The sequence below is a fragment of the Erigeron canadensis genome, chromosome 1 (genome assembly GCF_010389155.1).
Source record: "Erigeron canadensis isolate Cc75 chromosome 1, C_canadensis_v1, whole genome shotgun sequence".
Lineage (NCBI taxonomy): Eukaryota > Viridiplantae > Streptophyta > Magnoliopsida > Asterales > Asteraceae > Erigeron > Erigeron canadensis.
The window spans coordinates 45,695,845-45,717,989 of NC_057761.1; the positions used below are offsets into that span (position 1 = coordinate 45,695,845).

At 34.4% G+C, this 22,145-nt stretch overlaps 3 protein-coding genes across 4 annotated transcripts; 1 reads left to right on the forward strand and 2 right to left on the reverse strand.

Moving 5' to 3' along the window:
* The first annotated feature begins 4,536 nt into the window (after positions 1 to 4,536).
* On the forward strand, positions 4,537 to 5,749 carry LOC122585909 (protein HAIKU1-like). Its single transcript, XM_043758027.1, has one exon. The coding sequence runs from the start codon at positions 4,756 to 4,758 to the stop codon at positions 5,677 to 5,679; it is 924 nt and encodes a 307-aa protein (XP_043613962.1). The 5' UTR covers positions 4,537 to 4,755; the 3' UTR covers positions 5,680 to 5,749.
* Positions 5,750 to 6,794: 1,045 nt separating this feature from the next.
* Positions 6,795 to 12,027, reverse strand: LOC122585908 (probable splicing factor 3A subunit 1). Its single transcript, XM_043758025.1, has 3 exons — positions 11,955 to 12,027; positions 8,010 to 10,249; positions 6,795 to 7,344 (listed from the first exon to the last, which is right to left on the reverse strand). The coding sequence occupies exons 2-3, from the start codon at positions 10,158 to 10,160 to the stop codon at positions 7,075 to 7,077; spliced, it is 2,421 nt and encodes an 806-aa protein (XP_043613960.1). The 5' UTR covers positions 10,161 to 10,249; positions 11,955 to 12,027; the 3' UTR covers positions 6,795 to 7,074.
* Positions 12,028 to 14,105: 2,078 nt separating this feature from the next.
* Positions 14,106 to 15,748, reverse strand: LOC122585910 (probable splicing factor 3A subunit 1). Of its 2 annotated transcripts, none has more exons than XM_043758028.1 (2): positions 15,695 to 15,728; positions 14,106 to 14,941 (listed from the first exon to the last, which is right to left on the reverse strand). In XM_043758028.1, exons 1-2 carry the CDS (start codon positions 15,709 to 15,711, stop codon positions 14,461 to 14,463), a joined length of 498 nt encoding a protein of 165 aa, XP_043613963.1. In that variant the 5' UTR covers positions 15,712 to 15,728; the 3' UTR covers positions 14,106 to 14,460. The 2 variants fall into 2 exon arrangements, 1 of the variants encoding a protein (XP_043613963.1); XR_006321816.1 differs by having other exon boundaries at positions 14,853 to 14,941; positions 15,709 to 15,748.
* Between the last annotated feature and the right edge of the window lie 6,397 nt (positions 15,749 to 22,145).

Sequence of the window (22,145 nt, forward strand, 5' to 3'; positions counted from 1 at the left end):
TGTGGAGACGTCAGCTTAGCACTAATGTGCATAGTTTTTGAATTTTTAGCTTTTAGTCTCTTAGTCGGAGCGTGTGGAGACGTCATCTTAGCACTAATGTGCATAGTTTTTAAATTTTAACTTTTAGTCTCTTAGCCGGGGCGTGTGGAGACGTCAGTTTAGCACTAATGTACATAGTTTTTAAATTTTAGCTTTTAGTCTCTTAGCCGCGTGTGGAGACGTCAGCTTAGCACTAATGTGCATAGTTTTTAAATTTTCAGCTTTTAGTCTCTTAGCCGGAGCGTGTGGAGACGTCAGCTTAGCACTAATGTGCATAGTTTTTGGATGTCTATAGACTATTTACGAAGTCTTGGACTTGGGTTTGTATTTTGCCAAGGTTTCTTTGGGCTTATGGCATCATCAACTCTCTAGCCGAAGTGTTTTGTGTTGTTGTTCCATATGAGAGCAATGATTCAATTTGAAACCTGCAATGGAGTTAAGCGCATAATACCAAATATATATTGTAATGAACTATGAGTGTAAGGTTTTATAACAAGCTAAAAGTATGTATTTGTAACTTTGAGGCATTTCAATTTGTATGCTTTTACCTTACGTTATGTGACAAGTAACGATGTGGTTGAGACCAGGATGTAGCGAGGCTATTGATATCACAACCAATTGTTAACTTCGTATATGTGATACATAGACTTTCAGACCTTCATATTTATTGTAAGAGTATATTTTCAAAACTTACTGATGCAACGAGTTAAGATAGTAACGGTATTGTCATAGTTGATGTATTAATTGACATATGTTAATCAATTTAAAGTCTAAGCGTAGTAATCAAAGGAAGGACCTGGAAGGTCATGGCTGTATTTTAGAAGATGATGACTAAGCATCAAATGTTTGTATATAGATCAAGAGTATGCTTTTAGAGGGAAATTTTGTGCCACCGCTAAAAACCTCATAGGTTATAATATCTTCTCAACTATGGCCTCCAATGTGAGGATACACCGGTTAGTGATTTGATATTCAATAGGAAAGGTAGCTTATGGAAAAAACCATAAGTGTAATGGTGCATTTTACAAATTTCTAAGGGACACTCCATTATTTCGATAGATATATGACATCATAAGACTTGAAACATGTTTTTAGGATATGGTAGTGTAAGTCTGAGATAGTAGGAATGTCCGAAGAAGAAGATAGTTGGCATAATAACTGGCTGGAAATTCGAGAATATTCAAAATGTGGCGACCGGAAGTAATGTAGTAAGCCTAACATATAATGTATATAGAAGTCGATATTAGATGTAATACACGCACGATCCTCCCAGCCCCAATGAGTGATAATAGAGATCAGGCTAGCTACACATTTCCTAGCCATATGTTAAGGTTACATATGCCATTGTGACTACAAATGTGTAGATATGAGAAGTATAAAGCTAGATGTATTACTAGAAGGTGTGAGCCGGAGGGTTACGTCCTGCAGCTACGATATGAGTTGGAGTGGTCACGACGGTAGATATTTTATATTGCTATTATCGCCTAAAAAGATAAGGGCTATGGAAACTACAAGGTACATAGTTGTAATAGAGTTATGCTATGACGGACAAATAAAGGGTATTCGATGCATTCCTATACATGAAGCCTTGCTCTTAATAAGTGATTGTCGTTAAGACATTTAAACTCTAATGCGTGTGTGTCATATTCATGTATGAGTGTTTAGAAGATAGTTTTAGGTGATGGCCTTTACACTTGAACACATTCTTGTACGTTATGAGGCTATAATAAGTAAGTATAAGCTTAGCCAATATATAAATTGAGGCTTTTATAGCCCAACATGTGTCACACTAAGTAACTCAAGCTTATGCATATAAGTTATTATATAAGTTATACTCCTCTAGCCTTTTTCAGAGGGTTGGAACCCGTAAGGTCGATCGAGTACATTGAAAGTAATGGACGGGAATAGGTAAGTGGTAAGTATTTCTCGGTAAAATGTAAAAATTGATCCAAACTCTTGGCTGAAAAGAGCAACGTACACGCGGAATAACATATCCCATTCTAGAGAATGTTTTGTAAGTTATATGGACCTCTAGGTATTAAAAAATTGCTTTTATTCATGTCTCACGTGCCAAAGAGGCTAGCTTGTCGTGTCCTTATTCCCTTCTGTTGTCATCTCTCTCTTCCGGATATATATAATTGGGACAACGTAAATATATAGCAAATACGTATAAAAGTGTTGGAAACTAGAAGCGAACATAAGTCGAACCCCTTTGTACAGGCTGCGGGTACAGATTACTAAAGCGTAACAATGTATGTGAATTTACGTCGCTATTTCCACCATCACTGTCACTCCGGAGGTTGTCACCGCCACCGCTAATGCAACTTCTGTCGTTACTGCCATTCCATCTGAATGATGAGTTGTATGGTATTGCTCGCATACGTAGGGTATTCTAACTGGAAGGGTAGCCGCAGGGTAAACGTTGCTGAAATTATTACAGGAAATGGTCATCAAAAACTAATAAACGAACCCGTCGGTGACATGCTCCGGATCCTCCGGGGATGACAACAGAGTGTCTGAAACTTAGAACTTTTTACTATTTAAGACGATAGGAATGGATCGAAGTAAGCTATTTAAGCATGATCCTCCGGAGCCTTACACCAAGTAGGCTGCGGACTGAAGTAGGCTATGGATCGAAGTAAGCTACGGACCAGAGTAGGCTACGGAACCAAGCAGACCAAGGACTGAGGTAGGCTACTGATCGAAGTAGGCTACGGAACCAAACAGGCCATGGACGTGAGGACGCTACGAAAGCACCAACGGCATGTAACAAAATTCGTGAACTTTACAAAATTCTGTTTGCTTGTTCAATTACCAACAAATGGATTGTTGTATACTAGAGGAAAGAAACACATAGTTTTGATTAAAATCTAATCTTTACCTTCACCAATTGTGAATGAGATGTCGGAGGATTTAAGAGTTTTTTGAGGGAAGCATAAATTTTGTCGTTTTCTTATTTTTGTTTTGTTAGGAAAAGATAAAAAACCGTTACAGTGGTGGACATGTGAAGTTGTCCTTCCTAAATTTGTCTCCACGCAAAGATGCCTCACAGCTAGGAACATCTGTACTCATTCATATATATAAAATATATATAAAGTAAAATAAATAAATGAATATTCCTTAATTTAACAACAATGAATACTAGATGTTACTACATCATTAGGAGTGCTGCGTATATCTATCTCCTTGTTTAAGTAAAAGTAAAAGATAAATATCTCACAAGATGTCTGTTTTTTCACATGCTTTAGGAAAAGAAAAAGGAGATTCACCCGAAGGCTAAAGTAGTGAAAATAGACTTTATTTAAAACATTTTCAACTTTGTTGGGGTAAATTAAAAGTTTGGATTAAAGAAAAAAATGGAATCTCAGCACTTCAGCAGAGTCCACATGTTTGGATAAATCCAAATCTTTCATTGTATAAAGGTACCTTACTACCTTTTGATAATCTTTCTCTAAGAAAAGAATATGAAGTATTCACGAAAGTCAAAAAGTGTATATAATGATATATAATAATAAGCTACTAACGGAGTAAGTAGATACAGATCTGGTTTACGCATATGAAAATATGAGAGAAAGGTTTCAGATTTAGAACCTGAAGAAAAATCACCATTGATATAGATCAGAATCGGAGAGTAGATGACGGATGGCGCCACTTGTTTAAGCATAAGTCTACACCCGTTTAGGTATAGCATTTATCTTTAAGTATTGGGGGGTTAATCCTTGATCTATAAGGTGTCATAAGGGATATTAGATTGTTACTACTTCGGGTGGCGGTTCTCAATTGGTGACCACAAGATGTGACGCCACGAGCCGAAGTAGGCTAAGGAGTGTGTGTAAGAGAATGAGGGGAAGAGAGAGGGGGGGGGGGGGGGGAAGAGAAGTCCCTTGGTTGGTTCCTTGGACCTCTATTTATAGAGGTGAAGCTGCTAGGGTTTATGTATTTGGGCCATGGGTTTTACAGGCTTGGGCCTGAACCAAGCCCATGACTTAACCTAGATGAGGTCATGTTCAGGTCTGGAGGTTCAGGAGCCTCCGCAGCTTAGGTCCGGAGGCTACGTCAGAAGCGTCAACAGAGGAGGTTCCGAAGGCTATGTCAGGAGCCTCTATGGAGGAGCGTCCGGAGGCTATGTCAAGAGCCTCAATGAAGGAGGGTCCGGAGGCTAAGGAGCCTCTATGGATCAATCCAGAGGCTATGTTCGGAGCCTCTCAGGAGCAACCATGCTCAAGTCCGGAGGCTACGTCTGGGCGGGAGCCTGATAGCCTTCATAGGGTAGAAGAGAGATTATTATCCCAAAACTATTAGGGAAATGGTACATCATCAAATTGTATTCAGCATGTGTTTTGAACTTGTAACTGGGGCAACTTCCAACCATATGTACTTGTTTTTGTCAAAACACACCTCATATTTGACTTTGACTTTCTTCTCTTATTTCTCTGGAAACAACACCATTATTTCACCTAACAAATTAGTTTGTTTCAATCTTTGTTTATCTTAAAATCCATCTTTTCACCCTTTCCACATGATTATAATCATCTCTCTTCCTTTCTTGATGCAACTTCTTCTTTTCCAACACCACTTTTGGTTTTCATTCTTGTAAGTCAACTCTTATTTCTCTTTTAAGTTGTATTCATTTTCTAACTTTTGATTCATACATATTTAAAGACTTGGCCTTAGAGTTTAATCTATAATATGCTGTGAAGTTGTGAATGATATGAAATGGACAATTCTGGTTATTTTAGTAACAAGAATGATGATCGCTTAGGAGTAAATAAAATCGGAAAGAATATAAGAAAAAGCCCACCACATCAGCCGAATTTCGCTAACACAACTAGACAACCACCTATACCACAAGTGTATAACATCAACAAGAATGATTTTAGAAATGTTGTTCAACAATTAACTGGTTCACCTTCGCACCATTCTCAAGAACCACGACTTCCTAGACCGCTTGCGAACCAGCCTAACCACAACTCCTCTAGTATGCGACTACAAAAAATCCGTCCACCCCCATTAGCCCCTATAAATGTTATTAGACCACAAATGCCAGTCCGCCCGCCTGAGCAATATATGCCCCCAAAGGGAGGTGTTCCTTTTACTGGCAACAATAATAATAATAATAATATGCCTAGACCTGCCCAATATGGTCAACAACCGCCACCCATGACTGGTGCAACGACAGCTGAGTCTCCGATTTCTGCATATATGCGTTACCTTCAGAATTCCATCATCGACCCAAATCAAGGACACCCACAAGCTCATTCTCATTCGCAGTATCAGTATCAGCAACGACCTCCCAGTTATGGGCCTCCTTTCCCATCACCAAGAATAGCTGGATCAATGCCACAAGCGCCAACGCTTCCTTCTCCAAGAATAAACAGCCCGTTTGTTCTACCATCACCTACTTCACCGTTTATTATGCCTTCACCTTCTGGCTACATGAACCTATTGTCACCTATATCATCCTATCCGTTACCTTCACCAGGGTATCAACAATTTCCACCATTGACACCAAGTTTTTCTTTTTCACCAATGGGTCAACCGGGCATATGGGGTCCTGGGCCTCAACCCCCGGCTTCTCCTGGATTGGGCTTTCCATCTCCAGGGTTTTTCAATCTAGCAAGTCCAAGATGGAGGGGTTAAGCAAGATCATAGCGGAAAAATATATTAGCATTGCAGTTTTAATTGGTGGAAATCAAAGTCTACAGGAGTCAGAATTAGAATGAGTTCAAATTATTCTAATGGCAATTTCATAAGCCAAGTTATGTAAGGTAGATTTCTTGTATCATATAGTTTTTTTTTTTTTTTTTTTTTTTTGCATATGAACGTTTAATGTATGTTTTAGTAATAAATACGCTATGCTTATTTCTTGAACATGTTCTATCTTATTGAGGATTCAGCTTTGGTTGCTATCTACTTGTCTGCAAACACCATTATGTTTGATGTCCATAAACCAAGTTCATTATAGCGGAATTGGTTTGTAATAATATGTTCATGTGCATTCATTATATTGTTCTCCGTATGTTTTTTTCTGAAAGTTTTAGTCCTGATTAGATATTAGGCGACAAGTATCATTACCAGTCAATTCAACAAGGACAACTTGATCGATGTTTTGTTAATAAGAATTATGAATACTGAATGATTGTTGCATAAGTTTCAGATTCTTCGTAATAGCTATGCAAACATGGCGGCAAACTAAAATGAAACAAAAACTAAAGCGTATATGAATCAACAGCTTTATTCAATCTCCTTCCGACTGTTTCGTCTCTAATAGTCAACTACAAAGAATAAACTTGGCGTTCATGTTTTACAAAAACCATGATTGTCTTAAAAATACAATAGCAAGATAAATAACCCTTTCAAAGGGTGATGGCTTTCTAATGAAAAGCATCTTATGTTTAAAAAACTAAAACATGTTCCATAAGTCTGCTAGTATCATGTAAGATACGCAGTAGTAGACAGTAGACTTTCTTAAGGATGTTACCTTTTTTCAAGAATTCAATCGTAAAAGCAAAAAGTAAAAATCGCTGTCTTTAAAGGAAATTACAAGACACTGCAAGAGAACATGAGTACAAAAATTAGACAGCCAAAGCACATAAATTTGACAAATAATTGGGATGTATCTCGTAAAGCCATTCCTCATGACTTGGTCATGGTCTAAGCTTCATTGTGGTTTTCAGTTGCAATAGTATTTGACCGTTTTAAAGAGGTAAAAAGGCGAAAAAGCCAACGTTTAAAACCTAATTTCCAAATTCAAGTAGATGAAACCAAGCCTTACTTCCATATCAGAATTTAAAGATCCAGAGACATTAATTTGTAACTCGTTCATTTAAAATTGTACATCAATTCTAATAGTAAAAGCAGCAATCCACCGTCTACATAATCCTTACTACAAAAACCATACATCGACTGCCATTCAACTTTGAAATCAACCAACTTTCGGAGAGCAATACAAATTTTGATAACACAGGAATGCCAAGAGTTCCAATCAACTTCTGCCAATATAGAATGTTGAAAGATGTGATCCTGGTCACTGCTTTACCTCTTCCTACCACCACGTTCTCTTAACGAAAGCGAAAGAATTTCACCTCCACCAACGTTATAGTATGCAAGAGATAGATTGTCCTTCAAGAAACCAGCCTTTCCACTTAGTTTCTGTTTGTTTGATGGAAGCTGAATCTCTCCAGCAATCTTCTCTTTCAAACTGCCAACATTCTCAGACAAGGATTGCACAGTAATTTCCAGTAACTGTCCTTTCAGATTTCCTTCATCCACATTTGGCACCGACACAGTAATACGAACAGGTCCCTGCGATAGCGACACAAGATAATTCCAATCAATAAACTCAATACTTTAAATAGGAATCTACTATAACTAGTTTGGGGTGGCAAAATGGGTTGGATATTGGGTCAAATGGATAATATTTTGCAATGGGTCAGGTTAAACCAAACACCTTTCATCCAATATTATAAAAAAAATTATAAATTACCAACCATAAGATATGATTACAAAAGATACAATATATCTGTTGGTAAAATTGAAAAATGGAATGGAAGGGTAATGAATAATAAGAAACTTGTACACCTCTATATGTGTTTTATAATAAAAACACAACCCAAATCGACCTGTTTATGATAAAGTGGGTAAGCGGGTGGACAGGGTAACATGTCAGAAGGGCTAAGCTTGGTACACATCGATTTGGTATGACCCAAAAGACATTTTGTCCAAAAAACCTCTCTTTTAATAAGTGATTATTGCACCAATATGATTCATTACTTCAATAATAATCTATTATTACCAAAAGATTTAAGAGGTTTTAGGCATTAATTAAAAAAAACTTCCCACTTCTGACCGACCAACTTCTTTATAAGCTGTTTTACCCATTTTATGATATCAAAGATATATACCCGAATTGACCTCTAGCAACTCTTATATTAAAACAAGATTATAGTTGTGAGGTTAAAAAAGTGTACCGGATGTTGAGCCAAGAACTGATCCTCTGGGACAAGTAAAGAATCGTCAAGTCTTTGCTTCTTTGGCTCGGGCTCTTCAGGAAGTGGAGGAGGGGGAGCCTCCTCTGTTGGAGGTGGTGGTGGCATTCCTAAAGGCATAGGTGGTGGAGGGGCCATAGGCATACCATGTTGGGGCATGAAGGGACGGGGTGCAAGAGGTGTGAACTGAGATCCTGGCGGTGGTGGCACCGGAATACTAGGTGGATTCATTGACATAGACTGAACCATTTGCGGTCGATTCATCATATAAGCTTGCTGACCATAGTTCATTTGCATTGAGGGTTGTTGTGGACGTAGCTGCTGGGTAACCATTGGGTTAATTCCCGGCCTAGGCGGTGGCGGCACAAGACCACCACTAGTCACAGTCGTGTACTGAGCATTAGGTGGCACCCGAGGGAGATTCAATGCAAGCCCAGGAGGTGGAGGTAGTGGCCGAATTGACGGAATACCAGGTCTAGGCGGAGGAGCTGCAGGGCCCGGAAGATTCCGCCCGTCATTCACCCCATCAATTTGATCCTCCACATTCTGGGACATAGCTTGATTGGCAGTCCATCCAATACTACCGGTGTGTCCATCCCATATTACCTGCTTCGGTTGCTCATCATTCTTCTTTTCCATCTCAGCCTTAACTGCATTAGAAACCTCTTCCTCTGTCGTCCCAAATATATCAGGCCGAGTCCGTGCAAGTCCAACAATATTTTTGGAGATTTCATCATCCTGAGCAAGCGTAGTTTCCCTAATCTTTGCAAACATTCTCTCCTTTTGTTCCTTATATTTGGGGTCAATAAGAGAAATCCGCATATGTTCTGACATCTCATTGACCGGAATGTATTCACCAGTGATTGGTGAAACCACATATTTAGTTGGGTTTCTCTCTGCTGGGACCCTATCCTCAGGCCTCTTCCAGTTTTTAACGATCCTCATTGGTGCTTCGTTCTCATCTGATATTGCCATTGACTCTTTCTTTGTATCATCACTATTCTCATCGAGACTTGCAGCCTGCATACCTTCTTGAACAAGTTGCACTTCTTCTTCATCCATTTCCATTTCTACTTCCTTCCCAGGCTCCACAATCTCTTCTTCCTCCATTGTTGACATCTTGCTCCTCCTTATAACTTCTTCTAATGTCATTGGAGGCGGTAAATCATCATCTTCGTCGTCAGCAAAATCTATGGACTCGACAACAACAAAATCATGCCAATCAATCATAGACATTAACTGTCTTTCTTGTTCTATCTCATCTTCAGCTTTTTGTCTCGCCTGTTCCTGGGACCGTTCCCACTCGAGCCGGTGCAAGCACCTCTCAAGAACCGTGGTCATGTCGGTTACACTTTTTTTCAACTTATCAGTCAAATCTTTAGGCGGCATTAACACTTTCGAGTAGGCATCCGCAAGTGATGTGAAAAACATAAACATACTATGGGTCGGCTTCAAAAAGTGAAATTGAGGATTATTATTCTCTCTGCTAGTCAAACCAGTCAAAAACGATTTCCCATTTCTGGCCACAAACTGTGCAGTTAATTTAATTATATCCAACTCTTCTCCTGTGATACCCTCCGGGAGCCGAATTGTAAATTGCTCTGCCTCTGGGGGGTCTAAAACTTTCCGAACAGGTCTAAACTTTGCTAACGGATCAGTCTGCTCAGTTGTGCCATTGCCATCTGTAGTAGCAGCTGAAGGGGTTGACTCGGGAGCAGTTGTGTCGGGTTGCTGAGTTGTCTGCTGGCCTGGGGCTTGATTTTGAGACCGGAACTCAGACAATCGGTGCTGGTAATAGGCATGATAGGGATCTGAACCATTAAGAAAGTTGAATTTGGGATTCCCAGAATTGCTAGCAATGATTCTTTTTTCAAACTCAGGCCCATTTTTTGCCACAAAGCTTGCGGTTTTGTCTACTATGGTTCTAATATCAGGGGGAGGATGGATGATTCCTATTGTTCGGGCGTGAGTAGCGATTGATGCAGGGGCAGAATTGGACCTATTTTGATCTTCCTCAGCCACTTGCATAAGTTCATCACCGGAGTCATCTTGTACTTGGGCTGCAGGCAGAGGACCAAGATCACCATCAGATGGTGGTGCTGGAAGGGGCAATATTGGCAATGAGCCCAACATTTTGTAAAAAAAAAGAATGCTTCACAAAGTAAAATAGTCACGACACACAATCTAGTTTCAATAGCAGTAGACCATGTTCCGGAAGTTACCTGCAAAGAAAATAGTATAGTTCAGTATTAGCATCCTTTCAAAAAAATTGTAAGGATATATTTGCAAATATACAGTGAATACTGAATAATAAATTATGCAGATAAAACTAAATCGAGCTCGGTTCTGGTCAAAACACATGTGTTATTAAGATGGAAGTATAAGATTACCAATCCCAATCACCAGCTAACCAAAAACAAGATTTGAATGATTGCCGCCCTAAACTAAACCGTTGAAAATAATCTTCGGCAATCCAACATATCCAATCACCTATATGAAGAATCACCAATTCTTATTCTTCAAGCAAATTAAGGCTGAACAAATCTAAAGAGTGTCAGAAATCACAATCATTTTTCTTGATTGAAAAAGCTACAAAAATGAGTATAGCTGATAGGCATTAGTAATTTACAAAAACAAAACCAGGGTTAAGTTTCGAGTCTTCCCAGTGGATTTAAACTCAACAAATGAAGCAAAATTACAATAAATTGAAATGAACAAGGATTTAGAAAGGTCGTGGTCGAAGAAAACATTAAAAATCTGACCGAAGTGGCAAAATACGTATGGTGTGATGAGATATAAGTACAAACCCTACAAATTACCCTAATCATTAATCATGAAACGTTGAAGAGATAACTGAGAAGATGCTAGTGCACCTGATTTGTATAACCACTAGATAATTTCCTAAACACGAAACCTTGATAAACTATGCAAAGCTACAGTAATATGAGAGAGTAGACAACCTAAAGACTTGATGCAGCGAGCAAGTCGAATATCGGCTGAGAATGGGCTCCTAAAATCGGCTTTCGGGACTTTTTTTTTTAATGCATCTAAGTTTATAAGCTATTTCATACATAACCAAGGTTCATTTGGCATTGTAATAAACAAAAGAAAGAGCAAATTCCTTAATCAAGGGATTTTAACGAAGCACAAAATCTATATCTATATCTATACTATATTATAAAGCAAATAGCCTTGTTTAACATTTTAAGTTTCAACATTTCATCACAACCAAATCAATAACCTCCACTACTCGCCATCGCCGGCACTGCCACCACCACCAATCTCGGCCGCCACCACAGCTGCCACCGCCATCACCGCCACCACCGCAATGCACGCGTACCGTTCTATAACATAAAAAGTTAACTGCTTCTTTACGATAACCATACAAGGCTACAAGCTATGTTCTATGTTCAAACTTCGTACAGGTTTCGGCTAACATACACATACAACAGATCCACATTAACAAAAAAAAGCTCAGTAATCAATTGCTCCTAAATAAAGATAAAATCGTTCAACAGCACAAAGGAGGTGGCTTCACATTGCGTTTTATAACCCGGTGACATGAGATAATGTTCCGACACGCTTTCTACCGTTTGCAGTTGTTTATTGAACAGAACATAACATATGGACAGTAGCAGTAGCATTATCTACACATTCAGGACTTTCATCAAACAGTTGGTGTTCACATATAGTGTCAAATAACAGGAAAAAAAAGTCGATTTCGGTTTACGTTAGATTTAAATATATGAATCATGAACTTATAATACAAAAAATGCATAACGACCTAATCAAACAAGTTACAAACCTTAATTTTCGGAACGAAAAGCACACACAGATAAATAAAAAAAACCCTAAGAATTCAGAATAAAAAAATTATTAAATCAATCTATATATCTATATATATGGAGATATCATACATGTATATACCTTAGGGCTTAGGGTAGGAGCTTGGTGAGATTGGGGACAAACAGAGAGAGCCAATTTATCTTGGAATGTTAAATGCGAGATTGTGTTACTTAGAGACCCTTCCGCCATTTTCGACTATATAAATGGGCTTTTTCGCTCGTTAGGCGGTTACAATGGATTGGGCCTGATAATGTTAGGGCTTCTAAAACTCCGCCGACTGGGCCGAGAACTTATATTCTGATTGGAATCAGCTCCTTCACGAGTCAGGTCCGGTTGGATCAGTTAATTTTAGTCCAACTCGGTTACTCGGTCAAGACCAACTCGGGACAAAACTCGAGTCAAGTTTAATTAGTTTTGTTTTCTCATTTACAAATTTTTTTTTATCAAAATCCTAAATTGGTTTAAAAGTATTTTTTCTTTTTTTTAGCAATTATTAAGTTTGAATTTTAAAATATTGTATTAATGTTTCTAAAGAGTTGTATTTATGTTTGAATTTATTACACAATATCTCAAATTCTATTATTTTTCTATAAGAAAAACCAACTCGGTTCTCCCCGATTTCGATCCGAGTTTTCAATTCTCTAGATTTCTCCCCTCGTTGATCAAATCTCGAGTCACAAGTCCTCCAACTTTAATATTATCTAAAATTTTATAACAAGTAAACGGATAAAGCCTGGATTAGCCATAAAAAGGAGCTTGTAGTGATTCAACTCGGTTGAGTGTAAAAAAAAAATACAAGTGAAGTCTACACAATCATTGACAAAAAGAAGAAATTAATGTAGGTTCTACAATATCGTAGGTTGTATAACTATATTTTGCATGCGTAGTTATGTACTCGTATTTTAATCAAACATTTAAAAGATTTAAAGGCTACTTGTTGGTTTGCATGTATGTCGACTTCATTCACATCACTTCATCATTTTCTTCCAAAATCAAAGATGATGATATTTTTCACCACACTAACATGACAACATATAATATGTTCATCTTTCATAAGCTTCATCTTGTTGTCATCTTAACAATACATTATTAACTCTTTCAAATCATTCGGACCAATAAATTAGTTATAAATTTAAGGATCCGTTTGGTTATAGAAAACATTTTCTAATTTACCTTTTTTAATTTTCTAGAAAATAAAAGGGATTTTTATTTTCTAGAAAACATAAAAAAAATTTAAATACGCGTTTCTAATTAGAAAACTAGAAAACATGTTTGAAATGTGAATGGATAGGGGGGAGGATATGGAAAATGAAAATAGAAAGTGGAAAACAAGAAAAAGATGTTTCTAAGTTTCCCATGGAAAAATGAAAAATATTGTTTTATGTTTTTTTGAAAAACATTATTAGAATGTGTTTTTTATTTTCATTGTTTTCTTAGAAAACAAAAATGGAAAACAATAGATGTTTTCTACAACCAAACGCGCCATAACCCTTTCATTTTCCACTTTATCTTATTAGAAAAACAAGATTTTAGAAACACGAATACACACGAGCAGACACCGTAATGTTACATTCTATGAATTAGACAAGTCCTCTTATATGTTAAATTATTATTATTATATGTTTAAAGCATTGCAAACATATGTTTAGTAGCAACACCAATGAAATATATAAATAATACTCCTAATATGTATTCGGTTGGTCTGGTTTACATGGTGGTAAATTCATTGAAACCTGATGCCTGGGAAAGCATAAAATATTAAGTTTTACACTTACTAGATACTGTACTATCAATTTCTTGAGGTTACCTTTTGAAACCATAAGGCCTGAATTGTATTTGTACATGAGCCTTATAGATGCGATGCTTGCTTGGACTCTAGTGAATTAATTGGGCCAAAAAATGCTATTATTTTGACACTGAAAAATTAGTTATGAGATTAGTAATAATTCCACCCAATAGAGTGTCCTAATTTCCATGGTCCATTTAAATAGATGATCAACACACAATGCTTTTGATTATGTGATCGTTTACTTCTACTAGTCTTACTTTTGTTGTCTCCTCTGTTGACACTATAGTAGGAACCAAAGGATGGACTGAAAGTGAGCACATCAAGACTTGCAGGTACATGGTATCACATTTTGTGAATGGATATCAAATCAACTTGAGTGACAATATGAAAAACCTAGTATAGAACTTTCAAATCATTAAGTTATCTTAATCACACCATTCAACTAAGTTTGAACAGATAAACAATCTTTTCCTCAAATCAACTAATAGAAATTCGACTTTGTGGAAATGCTTCGTTTAATAAAGCTAGATGTATCTATGAAATCTTATACTAATATTGACCAAATCTATTATGCAAGAACAGCTTTTCACTTGCTAATCCGAAAATCAAAATCAAATCTCCCCAAACACTCAAAACTCTAACGACTTTAATGCACATCCAAAAAATTCTGCTGCCTACAACCACCGATACTGTCCACAATATCAGCTACATTAAGTGCACGACACATTTCCTTAACCCTTACGTATGATAATTATAGAAATAATATAGATTCCACATTTATGAGGGTTGCTGAGTTGACTACTGGCCTAGGACTTGATTTTGAGAACGGAACTTAGACAATTGGTCTTGGTAATATGCATGATAGGGGTCTGACCCATTAAAAAAGTTGAACATGGGTTTCCCAGAATTGCTAGCAATGACTCTTCTTTCAAACTCAAGCCCATTTTTTGCCACAAAGCTTGCAGTTTTGTCTACTATGGTTCTCAGATCAGGGGGAGGTTGGATGATTCCTATTGTTCGGGTGTGTGTAGCGATTGATGCATGGGAAGCATTAGACCTATTTTGGTCTTCCTCGACCACTTGCACAAGTTCATCATCAGAGTCATTTTGTACTTGGGCTGCAGGTGGAGGACCAAGATCACCATCAGATGGTGGTGCTGGAAGGGGCAATGTTGGCAATGAGCCCAACATTTTGTAAAAAATGAATGCGGCACAAAGTAAAATAGTCACGACACACGATCTAGTTTCAATAGCAGTAGACCATGTTCCAGAAGTTACCCTGCAAAGAAAAAAGTATAGTTTAGTATTGGCATCCTTTCAATAAATTTTTTGAATATATATGCAAATATACAGTGAATATTGAATCGAATCTAGGGAAAAACCTCAACTTAGGTAAAAAACACCTCACATGCTATTTTTGAATAATAAAGTATCCAGATAAACGTAGAATTTTATTTTTCAACTCTGGAGCTTTTCACCTAAGTTGGGTTTTTGAATAATAAAGTATCCAGATAAAACTTGAAGAACGAGATCGGTTCTGGTCAAAACACATGTGTTATTAAGATGGAATAATCACAATCTAACCCAGGCATAGCAAAATATACCACAGATCCCAATCACCAACTAACCCAAAACAAGCTTTGAAAGATTGCCGCCCTAAACTAAACCACTGAAAAAAGTCTTCGGCAATCCAACATACCCCAACCTCCTATAGAAAGAATCATCAATTCTTATGTTTCAAGCAAAGTTAAGGGCCTTCGTACAGAAAGAGTGACAGAAAAAACAAATCTAAGTTCAGTAACCAATCTAAAGAGTGACAGAAAAAAACAAAAAAGATTTATGTTCAAACTTCGTACAGGTTTCAGCTAACATACACATACAACATATCTATACTATCTTATACTAATAATTATCACTTTCTCTTTCATAAAAGTGTTAGATGAAAATAAATTAATTTACATCATTAATCATTTATCTTCTAAATTATATCTACTATCAATTTACATCAATTACATTTACACAAATTACTTACAGAGTTGCACCCACCATGAACAACACCACCACGACCACCGTCACCACCGCCAATCGTCGTCACCACCAAACCGCCGCCGCATCGCGCGGGCACAATGCTAGTCTACATTAACGAAAATCTAAGTTCAGTAATCAATCGCTCCTACATAAATTTTAAAAAATCGTTCAACATCACAAAGGAGGTTGCTTCTACACAAATACATGATATGCAAAACACCCTCCCAAGAATAGCTAATTGTTTTATAATATATACAAAATCTACAACACTAACATCAAAGAACGTATACGGACATCAACCAAATAAATCTTTCTACATGCACAACTTAAATTACAGTACCTTTATATCTTTGAGACTCATGCTGCACAAAAGTCAATAATCGAATAAATATTCAAAATTAACTAAACAAAGTCACAAAGATGATGCAATTTGATTTCAAAATTAGGACTTCAATGTTTTCGATGTAACATGAATTTCAAGATTTACTAATCATCAAAAATAATTTCGCCCAAACTTATATTGTCATGATGCCACGATCGATGTAGTTTTTAAACGCCTTAGTTTTGCTATCCAAAAAGGAGTGGTGGCGGCTCGTTTGCCTTTTATTTCCTATGTAAATTTCTATATTTAAGAAAAAAAAAAATTTTAAACAAATATATCCATCAAGTTAACCTAATACTATATTATACTAATAATAATAATAAGCAAAAAAATATTATACGATTCTTTACCAATATATGTAGGATTATTTACCTCTTAAAAACCCTTCAAAGCAGTGATTTTCGAATTGATCGACAATTGGGAGCTCCGATAATTTGAATTTTGTAAAACCGTAAAAAGCAGTATTCGAATTTGATGGAAAATTTGAGAATATATATACGGGTTTGTTAACCAAAATAAGGAAAAGAAAGACCAGGAAAAGGATTAGGGAAGAATCAACACGTTTGGTTAGCAGGATATTTTTATAAGAAATGACATGGAATTGAATGAAATTCATAATATCAATTATAAAATTAATAATAAAAAATTTGAAATATAATTATTAATTTGTAATGTTAATACTTTTTAAAAAAATATAAAAATTTATATAGAATATTAATTATTTTTTGTAGAAATAATAATTTTTTTATAAAATAATATTAAATTTTATAAACTAAGTTTGTTTTTTTATAAGAATTTTTTTTGTTAAATAGTAATAAATTTTTGTAAAATAATAAATATTTTTATACAATAATATTGTAATTTATAAATATTAATAAAAATATTATTAATTTTTTTGTAAATTAATATTTATAATAATTTGTATATATATATATATATTTTTTTGATAAAATAATAATAAAAAAAGTTTTAAATAATATTAAATTTTACAAGCTAAAATTAGATTTTTATATAAAACAAATGACTTTAATAAGTAGTAATAAACTTTATAAGTATTAATAATTTTTTATAAAATTTTAAATAATTTTTAACTAACACGAAATAATTATTAACAATAATATTAATAATGTGATGTTCAAAAAAATTTAATAATGTAATAATAATATTATAGGTTTATAAATAATTTTAATGGTAATCATATTGATAATAAACATAGTTTTAAAATATATTATAATAATTTTAATAATTAAAGAATAATTATAAAAGATTTAGGTCCCGTTTGGTTCACAAAATTTGATGGAATTGGAATTAAATTTCATTTCTTAGTGCGTTTGGTTATTCAAATAAAGGAGAATCTCATTCCGTAAAAATGTAAACATTCATTATTATATGTATATGGGTATTATTCATTATTTAATAGAGGTTTTTGTATTGTATAAGGAAACATGGTAATATCTAATAATAAAAAGGGAGATTTACATATATACCCCATTTTTAACACATAATTATATATCTATTCAAAGCATGTTTTAAAAGTATTGTATTTATGCATTGAAAACTTGCACTTTGGATAAATATATAATAAAAATAATAAAAGTTATATGTATTGTCAAAGACTAACAACCGGATTAAATTAACCTTTTTTTTACCAAAACGACACTTGTCGCTCCAAGACAGTGTCACGCGTCGTTAAATAAGAGCTACAATCCTTATTTAGTTTATTGGTAGAAGTCATACCTTAACGTAGGAGCGTGGTGAGATTAAGGACGAACAGAGAGAACCGATTTCTCTTCAAATGATAAATTCTAGATTATTTAGGCCATTCTATAATTCGTCTATATATATGGGCTTTTTCGCTCGCTAGGCGGTTATAATGGATTAGGCCATTTATGAAAATTCTTATCATGTTATGTGAATTTTGTACTGAATTTTCGCTCGCTAGGCGGTTATAATGGATTAGCCCATATTAGTAAAAAGAAAATTCTGGTTATAATTGATTTTTTTGGTTCCGATTCCGGTTATTTGGACCGGTTTTAAGGAACCGATTTTTTTGACATGTCTATCTTAAATTCGCTTTAGAAAATAAAAAGAAAAAAGACTTAGAGTATTAGCCCCCACAAACATTAATTCATAAACCGACTTTGACTTATAACATCAGCTTAAACTTGGCCCATTTAAGGCCATTCAGCCAACCATTTTATGTCCAATCATTTCAGATAGTGGTTGCATCTTTTGTATAATCACTTTTTGTATAAAAGTGAATGGTGCAATATTAGAGTAGATCAGAAAGATGCTTATTCCTAAACACAAACACTGCATTCTCATTGGTCATTTTACTCACTATCCCAACCACTCATCATTTATCTTATTCCCCACTCATAAACCTGTTCTTATAAACAATCATGAATAGTCCTTCAATATGATTGTGAAATTTGTCGAAGTGACCCCCATGATGTGCATAATGTCCCCATGCCTTCAAAAAAATTTTTTTGCCTATAATGGAATATATGTTGTTCATGTTCTCATTACTTGTATACCTTTTCTAGGCAAAGTAAAATGTTCGTATTTAGTTAGATTTCTGTGCATGTTAAGTAAAATATTATAAATTGGATCGGATAACATAAATAAATGGTTAGAAATAGAGAACAGTGACTAACATTTAAAAAGGGAGGTTATTTTTATGGTAAAAGCTCCAGAGTACGTATATGACATTATGACATGATATCTAGCAATATAACATTTCATTACCGTATGCTCGTGATGTTTATTTGAACCATACATGTCTTTTTAACTTATATTTATACTCACATTTTTTTATGGGCTTGTCTATAAGGACACCAATTTGGCAAAAACACCCGTATTGTGTTACACATGCGTATTAACTTTCGTATCAATGGATACAGGTCGTATGGTAGGTGTTTAGGTAGTAAAAATCACTTGTATAGTAGCATACTATCCGTATGCTCATATAGTTAATGTTTTTTCTCAAAACTTGCCCTGAGGGCATATTCGTCTTTATATTCTAACTTTTCATTAAATGTCGGACTCCATAATTTTATTTTCATTTTTCATTAAAGCCCTTTATGACATACTAAAATATAACCCTTTGATTTTATATTTTACTTTGATTGATTTCTTTGATATAAAATAAATACTTAAAAGTTTTCAAAATAAATATTTTTTTATAATTTCCATTGATCTTGATCATCATTTAATGTTTATAAAATGTTTACAATATTTTTAAGTTTTTATTTTTTTGAACTACAATCTTAATTCTTTTTACATATTTTTTTCATTGTTCCAAAAGATTTTTATATTATTTAAAACAATTTTTTTTTAAACAGAAAACCAACAATATCTATTTACATTTAGGCATAATTGTTCCAAAATGTCTATTTTTCAGCTTTGTGTAATTAATGCTTTCAACAATTATATATATATATATGGCTACCACTACAAAGAGAAAAAAATAAATTTATCATTTAATCTTGATCATTGAAATTCAAAGTTAAATTAATCTTAACCATTAAAATTAAAGTCAAACTTTTTTTTTAAACATGGTAACTAATTTATTTTATTTAATTTATAGTTTATATTAATGGTAAAATAACAATTAGTCAATTTCTACACTTGAAGCATGCAAAGTCTTCATGTTGTATGCATCTATTTTCAACCAAATTTATATATACATAAAACTTCAATTTTATCCATGTACAAAAATGAAAATAACAAAATCCCCCGAAACAACAAACGATTAATTATGAAGTTGGTGTAGTTATATCACTATCTAATAAAATTTCTTTTAACTTTTTTATTTATTATAAAAAATAAAAATTAAGTTTTAAATTTTAGTTTATAAATTAGCATTAGTTCATTAATATATAATAATAATAATAATAATAATAGTTTGATAATTATAGCCTTTTGCTATCGATAAGATGCAATAAAGTATGATAGTTGAAATTTTATATATTATATATCTGATACAGTTATTTTTATGTATAATATTTTACCTAGACCTATAAATAAGCTCTATTAGGATCGGGTTGACACGTTGAAAAGTTTCTGACCCGAACCAAAGTTGAGTCGACCCAATCGTCTCGATTAATACATGGGTTGATATGTCAAACGAGTTGTTTTAGGTCAAATGAGTTATTTTTCGTTGACATATCAAATTGGTTGGTTTTGGATCAAATGAATTGTTTTGAGTAATGTGGGTTGACCGGTCGAATGTGTGATACCCATGTAAACTTTTTTTATTTGGTCATCCAATGTGTAAAAAGTGAGGTTTGCTCTTTAAGTTTAAGTCAAATGGATTGTAGGTTGTTAGATCAAATGAGTTGATGGGTCGATGTACTATCAACATTGTACAAAATTTAAATATTTTTGGGTTGACGGGTTAACTTACTGACCCAAAAGGTCAAACCGACCCAAAATATCAAGTTGATGGGTTACCGCGTCTAGATATCACAACTCTAAACTGACTATATATATTATATTATAAAAAAATGTACAAAGTTGAAGATAATTTATTTTTTCTTTTCTGTTATGGGAACCATATGTTTATATAATATATTAAAGGATTTAGTACGCGAGAATGAAACAAACTATGCCCAAAAATTTATAGCGTGCACGAACTTACGTTTTTTTATTGTATGCATAAACTTAGTGAAAATATTCAAATCATGCAATGTGTATACGTGGCATCCCATATAAGCTATCACGTGAAAAAAAATAAATTGAACATGCCACGTGTAAGGTTTTGATTGGTCGGTCACAAAAAGTTACATGATTTAAACTTTTTTATTAAGTTTAGGCATACAATAAAAAAATGTTAGTTCTTGCACACTATAACTTTCTGGGCATAGTTAGTTGCATTCCGGCGCACTAAACCCTATATTAAACCGACAATAAATTATTATTTTTGGGTAAAAAACTTTTAAATTACTTGGTAACCAGTCGGTCATGCTATAATGAGAAAAAATATATATATATACATTCAAGCTTCGATGTCCATTTAGGGTAAATGCCTATGCACCTTAGTCCTATAGATAAATTTTTTCTCTTAAGCTATCTAAAATAATACACAAAACAATCATAGCCTTTAAAATTAAAAGTCAAACTTTTGGTAAATAAGGTAATTTTTTAATGTTATATAAATATATTTTCTAATTACGACATGTATTTAATTTTTTAATTTAAATTTAAATATTTTACATAGCTAACGAAATTAAAATGGTGTTAGACTTGAAGAACCAGTAAAAAGGAAAGAATTTAAAGCAGCGTAAAGTAATTTTCATCTAAAAATCTTTGTGTCAAGTGTAAATTAGTTTTGTTGCGTGGGATTATCGGTTGAGACATATAAAAAGAAAGAAAGGCTTCATAAAATGAGGTTTTAAACTTATAATTTCAAATCAAAAGTAAAAATAGTTTAAGTCATATATGCATTGTTATTATTATACTAAAAGGATACCCGTGCAATACAGCATAGGTGACGGGTGGTAGCGATGGTGTCGTGACTGATGGCAGCGGTGGCGATAGCGTTGTTAGGCATGAGCATGGGTCAAAACCCGACCATATCCGTACAAAACCCGACACCCGACAATGCAACAAAATTCAACCCGTCATTATCCTATTAGATATATGTTATGCCTTTTACTAATAAAAGTTGGATATTTACACTTTTGTTGATTTATTTTATTTTTTTATATGAAGTTCAACACGTTTCGTGTACTCTTAAATATATATATATATAGTTTTTGGGGTGGGTTATTTTAGGACCACCTCTTAGTTTAAGACCATTTAGGGCATGTGTTTTTCGTAACTTATACACCACCATTATCATCTACTACGATATACAAGACTTTTTTTTGAAAAACATTAAGACTTCCCGGCGACGGGCCCACTGGAAAATTATGTGTAAGTTAACTTATACATGATTTTTCGGCGACGCGGTGGTCGGAAAATCATGGTGGTCGGAGATGATCATGGTGGTGTGTAAATTACAAAAAAACACATGTCTTAAGATTGGTCCTAAAATAAGTGGTCATAAAATAACTTGCATCTATAGTTT